Below are 13,994 nucleotides of genomic sequence, written 5' to 3' on the forward strand. Positions count from 1 at the left end.
TCATATCGAGGTTGCACACGCTTGCACCGAGGAGATATGGGAAGTGAAAAGATTCAAACGTGATGACCCCTAAGAGAGCAGGAGGGGGAAATAAAGATTTCCTACGTTAAACACATTCTCTCAGGTAATTCTGCATCGACCCCTCTCCAAGACTCCAATTTCCAGACCTGTGCATGGCTTTTATCAGTAATTTCATTCACTTCGTCAAAAACATAAACATTGATGTTTCAGGAAAACTACAATGTGAAGAAAGTAAGGGGATGAAAAGAGGAAAATCACAGAGGATTGGAGTTTTGGGCTTCAGGCTGAACCAATCAAATGACTAGGTTCAGTATGCAGCTCTGTCCTTTACACCTAAAATTGGTTTGGATTCGTTACGATCGTGAAGTTAAATATGGTGCTGTTGGAGATCCAAAAAACTATTTTTCATCGTTAAATCATTACTATTTACATTGATCATGCCAACAGCGCCACTATGCCTATTCTTCATTACTGCTTGGAGGTTTCTAAACGTTTCACCCTTTGATCTTTTTCGAAAAGAATAAAGTTGAGATAAATTCAAAAGGAAGTTGAGGATTTTCAAGGAAGCCTTCTCTTCAATCCTCGGTCAGAACGAGCTGTCAGTGACCAGCCTGGACAAGTACAGGCGTCTTGGGAGTGTTCTCATCGTGCCCTCCTCCCATTTCAGGGCTTCTCGGGAGTTTGCCGAAGTAACTGGAGAGGAAGAGCTGCACTTGTGTACTTTGCTCTGCTTGGGCAACTCTCGAGGACACATGAGTGTGGATCAAAGCCTCATCTCGAGAGACTCTGTGTGTCGGGGAATGACTGATTTCCCAAACCCTAAGTGAAATAGTTCCAGTGGACGCCCAGTAAAAGAGCGCCATCAATGACTAAGCTCTTTAAAAAAAAAGATGGATGCTGACAGACAAGACTACGGCGTGACAAAAAAACACAAAAAAAACCACTGAGCCACTTCCAACCTGTGAAGCCAACTCGGTTTCAGTAAAACGACTCCTCTATCTGCCTTCATCTCAGACAGGGAATCCTCTACTGCCATCACTCATTTCACCGAACTCGCCGATGAACGTGTGCCGACACACCAAAGGGAAAGGTGGCATATCCTTTGGCACAGAGCAGCTCTTGGGACAGAGACAGAGCTAAGGGTGCAGAGATCTGTGTCAAGTCAAGTCAAGTCAAGTCAAACTTTATTTGTATAGCACATTTCATATTTACATAGACTCAATGCGCTTATTAGGTAAAAGAAACACAATACAAAATAGTTGTCTGTGGTGGTGTTTCTTTCTTTTTTTTTTTTTTTTCAAGCGCCTGGTTGCTCCCAGATGGTGGAGGGTTCCCCTGCCCATTATCCAAGCTACTCAGTGGGTCAGTGTAAAAGAGCCCTCAAGGGACTCTGATACAGGGATTACAATACAGATTACAGGGCATACAAGAGGTGGGGTTGGGTGGGGTGCGGACAATGCACCGCAAGGCCTTCAAACTAATGTGGTCCCTTGGCCCCCTCCGCGTGAAATAAAGGCCCAAGCAAGTGAATGAGGTCGGGGGTGGACATTGGGGAAGGTGCACAGGGGAGGCCTGTGTTTCTTTCGGGGGTGCTTAAAGTCTAATTACCAGCAGCCCCATAGTTTATAATACGGTGAACTTGGCAGCTGCCGAGAATTCAATTTGCCGTGGCGTTGTGCCTGGCCGGTGACAATCGCAGGGCACTTAATTCCCACCATGTGCTCCTGGACTTCCAGGGATTTAGATCTCTTGCCGCAGCGCATTTCCCACCAGGCTATTCATCTGTATTCATGGGGACTGAGAGAGCGGGTGTGTGTGTGTGTGTGTGTGTGATTGAGTGTGTGTGTGTCTGTGACAGAGAGAGAGACAGTATGCATGAATATACCCGTGTATGTGTGTCCACACATGTCACAGGGGAAAGCTGCAGGTTGTCAAGAACATGCAAATGAGAATACATAAACATCTTGCTGCGCGAAAGAAAACAACCCAACGGACAACCCAGGCACACAGATGTACTGAGACTTCAGACTGGTGTGCTGCTAGTCAGTACGAAATTAATCACAGAACAGGCTGATGAGAAAGAGAACAGTCACAAAATGACATAAGTTACACAGACACAAAGGGCCCAAACAATAAAACCCTTTGCCCTTAGCATCCGAATGCACCCATACAACAAAAAAGAAGTGCACTAGTGTTTTACTTTTCAGAGAATCAACAGACTATCAAAGGCTTTGTAAAGGTCTGGGTGGGGAGCGGACAGAACCAGGCTAATTAAGGAGAGCCCTTTTAACCATTACAGCCCAAGCCGTGATGAGTGTGTGTTTGAGAGTGCCACACTGACAGACTTAACGAGAAAGCCCAGGAAGAGATGCTAGCTCATTTCGCTTGAAAAGCCAATGCTAGAAGATCCTTTTATTTCACTGATATCCTACCCCCCCCCCCCCATGTGCAGGACAGGGAGTGAGAGAGGGGACAGGGAAAATGAAAGAGGAGAGAACAGAAGGAGATCAACCTCTTTGTCTCCATCTGCTGTCTTTGCAAATTCCCACCCCCTACTAGGGCAAGCCCCCACCCCCATCCCATTCCATCCTATCCCACCACATACACACACACACACTCCTGCTACCCCCCCCTACTTCACAGGTGTGGGGTGGCCTACCTTCCCAAAGTTACCCCCACCTCACCTCCATCCTCCCTCTACTACCGCCTTCAAGTGGGGCGCTAATGTGATCTCCAGGCGGGCAGCACGGCCCCATAGAGCTGCTGCTGGGAGAGTCGCCGTCAATTACACGTCCCCACGGCCGGGTCCCCAGCCCGGGAGCCCGAGCCCCTTACACAGCTGGCTGATGGATGGCCCCGCTCAAACTTGTCAATTTTCCGCGTCTCCAGGGTGGTGTCACGTATCGAAGTGATGGGGGGTGGGGGGTGGCAGCAACCACTGCCAATAACAAAGCTGTTCTATTTTTGGGAAGCAAACTTTGAGACTCTTTGTTTCTTTTTTTTTTTTTCCCCTTTGTGCAATGCCCTAACCCTGAAACAGAAGAACTGCGAATCAGAAATGCCTTACATGCTCTTCAGCATGCTCTGGAAGAACGTGACTGTACCTTTTTGTAATTTATGACTGGAAGAGTGATTTAAGCTTGCTTTTCAGGGCAGCCTCCCTCACTCCACATTGTTTTCCTTGAACAATCAACAATCTCGCAGGGAAGTGATTACACAGGAACGAAAATACAATGGCCCTCAATATGGCCGCCGAGCTAAACGGTGCCTTTCCCCCTCCAGGCAGGCGACGATAAAGCCATGGCACCGCTCTACAGTGGGAAGGGATTTTCTGGGTCCCCAGTCGCCACCAACAGAGACCAAAGTCCCAACTTGCTTTAGAAGGACAGAGGAAAAAAGGAAAGGGTCACAAGCAAATGGGGCGAGGCCATTTTCCAAAAGAGCTTTATCTCAACCTCTGCATCTTTGCCAGCGTACGGTGCTGAGGATAACAGTAAGGTGTACCAGTGTACGCACACACTACGCTCGGGTCTGTGAGAAAGTTCTCTATGTATTTCAAGTTGAAAAAAAAATGCTCCCTCCATCTTGGTTTGTTTACTCTGAAAACATAAGCTCAACCCCATGGATCTTCGTCAGCCCTAATCATCGCAGTTCTCCATTTACATTACATTTATTCATTTCTTAAACAGGTGCTTCTGTCCTTATAGTAGATATATACATTTTCAACAGAAACCTAGGTGTGCTCCCTGGGAATTTACTCCATGATCATGGTCTTGTTAGCACCTTGCTCTGGATCTAACCAGCATGCTGGGGCGGCAGTGGTACAGGAGGTAGAGAAGTCGTTTAGTAATCAGAAGGTTGCTAGTTCCATTCCCTGTTGAAGCGTCCTTGAGCAAGACTCTGAACCCCTGATGTGCAGTGTGCCATCCATCAGTGTAAAAGTAAAAAATGCGTATACATCCTTGTAAGTCGCTTTGGATAAAAACGCCTGCTAAATGAATAAATGTAAATGTAAATGCCACCCACGAAAAAGAACATGTCTCCCTACGTGTCCCTTCAACTTACATGTCACTCCCCCGCACTCACATAACAAAATTAGAAGGTCTCGAATGTCAGTTGTCAGGAGGCAGACTGCCCATCACCAGGGAAGGTCAAAGGGCAGCACTGACCCCACTCACTACCTGTCCATCAGGCAGCAGCCCTGGCCAATAACCATGAAGCTCATCCGGGGCAAAACTCATCTATAATGCAGTGAGTGCTGCTCACTTCACAGATGCTAAGTGGACAGAAGATAAGCCAGTGGAGTTGAGATGTGCCCTTTTTGCATTTAACCTACATTTAGATTAAGTCATTTCATGGAAGTTCTTCTCTTATCGATTAGACCACAGATTGCTTTTATGAGTGAAAGGGGGGCTTATGATACTGTGAAAGAGGTTGGGTATTCAGCCACTGGGCTGATGCTGCAGTGCATGTCAAGCCATTAGGAGACAGCTTATCAGAAGCCTCTCAGTACACAGTCTCTTTGACTCATCTCTCACTCAGGAGATTGGAGATAGCTATCTATGGGGTGACTCACACTGGTCAATACATTTTTATTGTTCCTCATTAAGGATCTAATGCATTCATCACCTTTCTCTCTCTCTGTGTCTCTCTTTGTATCTCTCTCCCCACATCTGTCTTGCCCAAATCCCATTTCCTGTGGCTATTCATTGCGCCCAGCGACCTGATGCTTTGGGGCGCGACGGTGGTCACACGTTTCCCATAGCCTCCTCACCTCTGGTCTCCCCCTCTGCCATTGTCATACTCATCTGTGCTTCACCGCCCTGGTGCCCACTGGTTGTCCGTCCGTCCGCCCCAACACCAACCCCTTCCAACCCCTGCCTTTATCCCCCCCCAAAAAAACAAAAAAAACTCCTCCTCACACCCATCCCTCCTCTCCCATCTCCTCCCCCGCCACCCTGAGCCTTGCCGAACACATCCCTCCTTCGATAGCCACACCTCCCCCACCTCCACCAATACACCCCAACTCCACCTCCTCCAATACACACCTCCCCCACCTCCACCTCCACCAATACACCCCAGCTCCACCTCCTCCAATACACACCTCCCCCACCTCCACCTCCACCAATACACCCCAACTCCACCTCCTCCAATACACACCTCCCCCACCTCCACCTCCACCAATACACCCCAGCTCCACCTCCTCCAAAACACACCTCCCCCACCTCCACCTCCACCAATACACCCCAGCTCCACCTCCTCCAATACACACCTCCCCCACCTCCACCTCCACCAATACACCCCAGCTCCACCGCTAAGGCGGCAGCAGCCAGGCAGCTGGAGCGCCCCTCTTAGGTCCTGTTGCTTCAGCTGCTGGCTCACGGGACTCCGGCAGCTTGGAGCAGTGCTCGGGAGCTGTGTGTGTGTGTGTGTGTGTGTGTGTGTGTGTGTGTCTGTGTGTCTGTGTGTCTGTGTGTGTGTGTGTGTGTGTGTGTGTGTGTCTGTGTGCCACTCTAGGAGGCAGGAGCGGGGCGGAATCTCATTATCGGGAGAAGCGGCTAATTAAATAGGCCGTAATCCGCAGGGATGGGGGGGGGGGGGTGGTGGGTGGTGGGTCTGATATGGGGTGATATCTGATGATTACCTGAGAGGCAACAGCCGAAAAAAGTAGCTAGTGCTGAAGATTAAGTGAGTGTGAGAGTAAGAAAGAGTGTGTGTGTGTGTGTGTGTGTGTGTGTGTGTGTGTCGTGTGTGAAGAAGTGTGTCAGTTGTTCTGTTTGTGTGTGTGTGTGTGTATGAAATATCTGTCTTATGTGTGTATTTATAAATAATCTGTGTGTCTCATCAACAGTGCAGAAATAAAACACAGCGGGAGGCAGAAGCCTTAAATTACACAAACACATTTAAATAAAATTACAAGTTTACTGAAGATGTGAATCCCTCCCTTAAAATGGGCTCAAACGTTTGGAAACACTCAAATAGAATCTGGGGCATCTTTCAGACGGCAGCTACCATCAAAAATGAGAACCAAATGGGAGGAGGGGAGATTTTAACAAGAAACAGAGCGAGCGCCATAGTTTCTGTGAGATTCCGCAGGAAGCTACCTAAGAAATGTTTAAGAGCCTGAGAATGTTAAAGGTGCAGTCCACAATTCTAATCGAATAGCCTACACATTTTGTCCAATTCAGTGAATTGCTCCTCATGTACTTCTGGCTGTCCAGTCTGTGTTTGCACACACAAAAAAAAACACTGTTCACAGTCCTGTGGCATGCGTGGAATTGATCTGACAGTTAGTGGTCTCCTGACGTGTATCACCGCGTCATCCGGGGCAGTTCATGGGGAATTATGGGGGGGGGGGGGGGGGGGGCAACATGAACGAGCTATAAACAATTCCAGCCAATCAACACGTTTCTTCCGGGGCATGGAAGGGAGGTGTGTAATTTGATTGGCTGTTGAGCTGAAATATCAACAACATTTTGCCAGAATTGCTGACTCTACCTTAAAGGCCCTGATTCCTGCAACCAACTGGTCCATCCAAGAGGGATAGCACTGCCAAGCGCAAATTAGGTTCCTGTTTATAAACCTTCCAGCATCACAAGCGCCCCAAACACACACCACTTTGAACAAAAGCATCTGCTTGGCAGCGGGCTCCCACTGCGACGGAATGTAAAAACCCTTCTGCCCATCTCTCTCTCTCTCTCTCTCTCTCTCTCTCTCTCTGATTGCCATGTGTGCCAACATAGCAGATGCCAGCGGACAAGAAGTCAGGATAAAACAGACAAGTCAGTGAAGGACAGAGAGAGGCTGTAGCCAGGTAAGGTATCACAGGGGTCACAGTACTATGTGTGTGTGTGTGTGTGTGTGCGAGTGTGTGCATGTGTGAGATCTGTGCGTGTGTGATGTGTGTGTAGAGGGAGGATGCAGGTGGCGAAGCAGAGAGTGGGCATCCAAAACCTCTCTCTCCTGGAGACTTCAGCAGGGACGAGTGGGTGGCTGAGTGACTCAATGATGCGGATGCTAAATCACACTCCTTCAGAGAAGCCGAGGACCAGCCCCTCTCTCCATCAACCACAGGACAACACACCCAGCCCCTCTCTCCATCAACCACAGGACAACACACCCAGCCCCTCTCTCCATCAACCACAGGACAACACACCCAGCCCCTCTCTCCATCAACCACAGGACAACACACCCAGCCCATTGGTTGGGGGACCACTCTTGCCTTAGCCAAAGGGGAGGGGGACCACTCTTGCCTTAACCAATGGAGAGGGGGACCACTCCTGCCTTAGCCAATGGGGAGGGGGACCACTCCTGCCTTAGCCAATGGGGAGGGGGACCACTCCTGCCTTAGCCAATGGGGAGGGGGACCACTCTTGCCTTAGACAATGGGGAGGGGGACCACTCTTGCCTGAGCCAATGGGGAGGGGGACCACTCTTGCCTGAGCCAATGGGGAGGGGGACCACTCCTGCCTTAGCCCATGTCAGAGCCTGGCTGGTGCATGAATACACATTATGAAACAGAAGTTGTTCAATAATCTTTACGGGATTAGTAAATATACAGTGGGGAAAATAAGTATTTGAACCCCTGCCGATTTCGCAAGTTTGGCCACTCGCAAAGAAATTGTAATGGTAGGTGTATTTTAACAGTGAGAAACAGAATATCAACAAAAAAAATCCAGTAAACTGCATTTTATAACATTTATGACTTTATTTGCATTTGATGCAGAAAATAGGTATTTGAATTCAAGTGGCCAAACTTGCGAAATCGCAGGGGTTCAAATACTTATTTTCCCCACTGTATTTGGGTCCAGATTCTGGGATAACTAATGGCTTGTCCACTACATAGCGCATTGGTTAGGCTACATTAAAATGAGTGTTGGAAGTTTCGAAATGACAAGCTCCCTAGTACACACTGCTGAGTGTTGCTTGTTCTTCTTAAATAAAAGGAATAAATAGGTAAAAGCCTATTGAGAAATGTTAAGGGCGTTGTGTTTTCTAGCGCCATGCCCTGCTCCATTTACAGACTTCTTCTGTCCTGTGAAAGATGCTCGCCTGTAAATAACACATCATCTGTTACCCCCCCCTGACCCCTGACCTCCTCTGAGTGCCAGCCCTCAACACTGACCCAGACAACGTTATTGAGCCACAACGCATCGGTGTGTGTCGTCTGTTTGAAACCCTTGTGGTGGCACCAGCGCAGCGTTTCCCCTAGGTTTACCGCTTTTTTTGGGGGGGGGGGGAATGTCACATCATCAGCTCAATATCCCAGTGTGAACTACATATGGACTAGCTATAGCACATTTACTATACATTTTATGTAGTAGTGATGTCCTATACCATGGTCTTAAATGAGCACTGATTTCATTGTGATTGGCTTTCTACAGGCTTTCTACAGCTTAAAAGGTGTAAAAGCTTAACATCATAACATATTACTAGCTGTTTTGAATCTGCTGAATGCCTTTCCAATATGAGGTTTTTAATATGTTTTAAATGGTTATCTTGCTCTTGATTGTGTTTTTAGCTTCTGTTGTTACCATGAGCTTACAGCTCAAAAAAGAATGGAGACTGAGAGGATTTGAATAACTAGTAGAGACGAACGAAAAATAATTTCGAAGTGAGAATGAAACAAAGTGATTCATTTTCACAGTTTTTATCAGATTAGTAAGTGATGAGGCTGATACACTCCATAGCCAGCTATCAGCCAACTTCTCAGTCTGGCTCGAACTCCTCAGACTAATGTTATCTCAAGGAAGATAGCTAGCAAGTTAGCTGGCAAACTAGTCATGAAAAGTGAGATGACGCTACACATTTAAAAAGAGGTTTCACAAACAGAAAACTGAGCCGATTACCCACCTGTTCGTTATATGTGCACAAAATAGTGCTAACCCACATATGCGGGTGCTTGCTTCGTAGGTTGCAAAAGTCACAAAGTGACCGTCATTTCCACATGTGCGCTAACTTGAAAATTAGCATTATTGAAAGTCCCACAAAAGAATTAAAATGTTACTTATCTCTGCAAATAAAAATGTCATGGGTTTACAATCCATTCAAATTTCATTGATTAAGCTATGTCTTATCAATTCAGAGAACGCCATCGTGTTAGTTATAAACCAACACTTCTCAGTGACCGCCATTCAAAGACATTACTGAGGAGTTAGCTAGTCAGAACAAACAGGAGGATACTGATATACAAAAATACGGTCTCACACACTCACACACACACACACACACACACACACACACACACTTCACGTCTAATACCTCATCTCGACCCTGGGCCTCCCCCCGGATATGCTAACATATTTCTCATCCAGTGAGAACATATGCAGCGTCTTTGATTGCTAGCCATAACTGCAAGAGACACTGTTATCCTCAGGCGATCTGTCAGTAGCGAAGTTTAGTTAACAAATACTTCAAAAAGTAAACGACAACAACCCCAAATAAAAGTAAGTTGTTCATGCATCCACTAGCTGCGTATTATTTCATGAATGAATGTTGTAGTATAAAAGCTGTGGCTTTAAAAATTGCGGCCAGCCACGGCCACTAAAGTAGAATTCAAAACAGGTCGTCGCCGGCTTCTTTGGGAATTAGAGGGTTGATTGAACAAAATGAACTTGACCTTAAAAGGGGGTCGGGGGTGCCTTTGGGCGCTTCCCTAATATAATGGTAGGGGAAACACTGCTGTGTGATCCAACGATTGCTAGCATTGCTGGTTGCTCAGTTAGTAGACAGTATTTCATGTTGGTGTCGATCAAGCTTAGACCTAACTATTGCTGATGTCAATACCCATCATGCAGAGCTATTTTTTGCACCACTTTTTAGTAGTAGGCCTATAAATAATACCTTATATATTGTAAAGTAATATACACTCAACTCAACAATGTCGAATGTGTTTGGCTCCATGAAATAAAGTCTCCATGCTTATTACTCTCACATTTTGTGCTTAAATTCCTACTATAGCCATGTGGTATCCAAAATCTACTGCCTACTGCATTGGCTGAATTATGAACTGTAGTTCTGTAAGATTTTTGAGAGGGTTTAAGAAAAACGAACAAGTTGCTGATCATGATGGTATGTCCACTAGGAAGTGTACGCGTTACTCAGAAAGGTACGAAACTGGTTTTGTTTGATGCCTGAGTCCTCTGCCACAATAGCATTCCCAGAGAAATAGTGCCCCAGAAAATCTGAGGTGAACATGGTTACGCACACATAATGGACAAACATTTTTTTTATATATATATATATATATATATATATATATATATATATATATATATATATATATATATCATGAATTTGGATTTAATTCAAATGTGATCACACCTTTATCCATTGGTTATCAATCAAACACATCACCACACTCTCCACAGTCATGGTGACTATGCTAAGGCAAAGGTTTACAAAAGGCAAGGTGGAAAGAAGGGATCAGAGGAGAAAAAGAAAAAAAAACTGCAGGATGCCCTTGAACAGGTTAAAATACTTGAACATTAGTCAACACAATGCATGAACACCAGGCAAGAAACATCTAGGTAATGCTATAAAGCTAAATATATTAAAGGCTAGATTTAATGTTACAAGCCTAGACAATGGGGCAAAAAGCTAATGCTGGTCAGCAGCATTTAAGTTTGTGACTATGAGGTTTATTCTAACACATAGGCCTAATGTCTGCTGAAAGACTAGCCTAACTAACTTCAGCATCTCATCTGATCTATTATTCCTCAATGTATATGACTTGGAGCACTCCTAAACTCTACAGAAACACAGCTCTATTTTGTTTAATGCAATATCTAATGGACATTTTTAGTAGGAGCCTATCTGGTTTACATCACTTCAACTATCTACCAACCAGTGGTGTAGTGGTCCCTGGAGAAGTGGGTATACTCTTAATTTTTTTAAGCAGTCCATACAGCACAGGATAAACGCCCTGTTTTGAGAAGTGGGTATACTCAATGCTGACTGAAAAATAAGTGGGTATACTCCGTACACCTGCGTATACCCAGGACTACACCACTGGTACCAACCACACACAGCAAAAACGCTCATCTCATTTCTCATCATGATAAAAAGTCAAAATATGGGAGGCACAGTGGCGCAGGACGATAAGCCGCCCATTACGGCCATCATTGCATTGGACACAGGTTCAAGTCTGGCCTGCTGTCGTTTCCCTGTCCCCTCCCAACCTCTTCTCCGCCTTGCTTCCTGTCATAACATATCACTGTCCTGTCCTAAAACAGGCAATAAAAAGCCCAAAATAAATCTTTAAAAAAAAAAAAAAAGAAATTGCCAAAATATGAGAACGCAGCCTTAACAAAATATCTTGAAATGACAATACACCATCAATCAACAGATCATCAAATGGCATCAAGTTGGCGACATATCGTTTTAACTGAATCTTTAACAACAGGTTGTAAAGCTGTTTGGGTAACATTTGTGTGACTTGCTTGTGTTATATTGAAATGGCCAGAGGGGTCCTTCAACGAAGGAAGATGAACAAACTTCAGTAAGATGCATAAGGATATTTTATATGATAATTGTTACAGTCTATGCTTGGTTACTGTGGTGTTGTTTTTTTTTGTATTGCTTTCTCAAAAATATCTGCCTTTCTACATAAATACTTTATTTGGGCTAGTCTAATTCATTTTAGCCAACCAAAATCTAAATAAGGCTGGCCCAGGACTCCCTGGAATTTAGAAATGTGGCATACTCTGGTACACTAGTTTAATTAGGCATTAAACTTATTGCCACATACTAACCCTTGACCATCCCTGGGCGCGAACAAGGAAGTTTTGACTTTTCTTACTTGCAACACAACCCACGCATCATCCATCAACATGTTGTGCCCCACAAATTCCACAAGAACTGCCCCGGATGACACTGTGATGCACGTCAGAAATACTAACTGTACGATCAATTCCACGCATGCCACAGCCTGGCAGCGGATACTAGTGACTCAGGCCCCGTTAACGATGATAATGGAATGAGGGGGGGGGTTTGGGTCTCAGTTCTAAATAATAGGAAGCATTACCAAACAACTCAAAGCACTTAAAAGCACAGATGGAAGGGAACAATCAGAAAGGAAATGACTACAGGTGCTGTTAGGTGAAAACAAAGCCCTGGAATGTCTTCTGGGAAGAATAAGAAGGGGGAAAAAAGAACACAGACACAGAAATGACGTTATGACAGGAAATAGCCCACCTTGAGAATGGCATGGGATGAAATGTTCAACACACGTAGGCTATGCTATTTGTTAAGGCTGACAGTAGCAACATCTCAACATTCTCACTATGCACACCACATACATTAGATTAGCTCGAAATTGAAGGAAATGAGTATCTTCGGGGAAGGACTGGACGACTGATGTCAAAACGATATGACATACAACCACCATAAAACTGCAAATGCTATCACGTTCAATGCCGCGTTTATGTGCTTAATATTGCATATAGCTGCAGTGTAAACAAACATCTCAGGTCTGTTAATACATGGCATTAAGATTTTAGACCTTTTTATATAATGCCAAAACGTTGCTGCCTTCATTACAGATGAGCTAACGGTAAGCATAATTTGGAAATAATTAAGAAGCTAACGTTGCTCAGACGGATCAGTCTAAAAGAGAAGAAGGCAAAATCCATATAGGGGGTAAAATATGTATTTGCTTCCTCGACGCATATGCATTTCGTTACTGTTTTCTTTCTTAGCTGATGTCCTAGCTTTAAAAGCCACATGACTGTCATATCCCCTCCACCGTTAACATTAAGATAAAGATAATTTGATATATTGCCAACCGTGTGCTGACAATTTTTAGTTAGCTTGCTGGGAAGGTAAATGAGTAACCTAATGTAAAACATGTGCTCATGACCCAGGCTACCTAGCTAGCTCCGAGATTTCGTCCCTTGTAGCTATAGCTATATTATCCGTTGTGCTCGTTCAGTCTAAATCTCAGACTAGGATGCACAGGCTAATCATCTTTGCCATTAAACATCACGCAATGTCTTGTTATAGCAAACCACACAGGTTCATAAATTAAGCATACAACACAACGCTGCACAATGACAGCAATGACAAAAATGAATGGGGGTTGGGCTACTGGCAACTGAAATGTACGGTGCTTCCGCATTTGAACCAGATGATAACCTGAGAGCGAGCAATCCGACTCACCTGGCTGTAGTGCACCCTGAAAGGTTTCAGATAATTCGAGTCAGTGCAAGGGACGACCTCGAGATTATTTATTTGCTCCATAGCTCACACTGATAGCTGCACACCGGTTTTTCCTGACCGCGGAGAGCACAACCGCAGAATACAGTTGAGAGCAAACATAGAGATGAGGCAAATATCTACGGAAGCCGGGAAGTGCATAAAAAAAACGCTACAACCGAAGTCTCCGAAAATGTATCTTGAGGGAGTGAATAAAAACAAATCTGATTGGAAATTCAAATAGATCGTAAGAGAGGTACATGTAATTTAGTGAATATTGGAATAACGGGAAGGGAATAAACAGTTAAAATCTGGAGGAAATGGTTGGCTCATCATATTTTGCTAGGCCTATTTGCTCAAATTTGAATCAAAAATGAATTGCAAGAGTAGATTATAGTGAGCAACTGTAAAAATGTACACTCTTTCCCGCTCAGGCGCCTTGGGCAACATGTTTTGCCGCGCAAGCCAGACGCCCTCTTGGGTGTGTTCAGTTTATGGTATTTACTCAGCCTCTTTCCCGCCAAGTGTTTTACCACATCATCATTTACGGCATCTTACCTGATCATGTCTTAATTCATCGACGGCGGCTGGGTAGGCTTAATGTCTGGAATGAAATAAGCATGATTCACTCAAATGTCTCTGATTACTATTTCGTAGTCATCCATTAGTCATGCAGGGAAAACACACCTGGCGGTCTCTGCTGCATGCAGTTGTCCAACTAGCCTAAATAAAATTAGGCAACCAAAGCCATTCATTATAAGGGGGCCTAATTAAATGTT

At 44.9% G+C, this 13,994-nt stretch overlaps 1 protein-coding gene across 1 annotated transcript in view; it reads right to left on the reverse strand.

Moving 5' to 3' along the window:
* Positions 1-13,307, reverse strand: part of nudt14 (nudix (nucleoside diphosphate linked moiety X)-type motif 14) — a gene marked incomplete at its 3' end in the record, with an annotated part of 36,689 nt that extends 23,382 nt beyond the window's left edge. The window contains exon 1 of the mRNA XM_080833567.1: positions 13,180-13,307. Within this exon, the coding sequence (XP_080689693.1) occupies positions 13,180-13,260 (81 nt within the window). The 5' untranslated portion in view covers positions 13,261-13,307. The remainder of the gene's footprint in view (positions 1-13,179) is intronic.
* Positions 13,308-13,994: the final 687 nt, after the last annotated feature.

Source organism: Sprattus sprattus, assembly GCF_963457725.1.
Source record: "Sprattus sprattus genome assembly, chromosome: 2".
Classification (NCBI taxonomy): domain Eukaryota; kingdom Metazoa; phylum Chordata; class Actinopteri; order Clupeiformes; family Clupeidae; genus Sprattus; species Sprattus sprattus.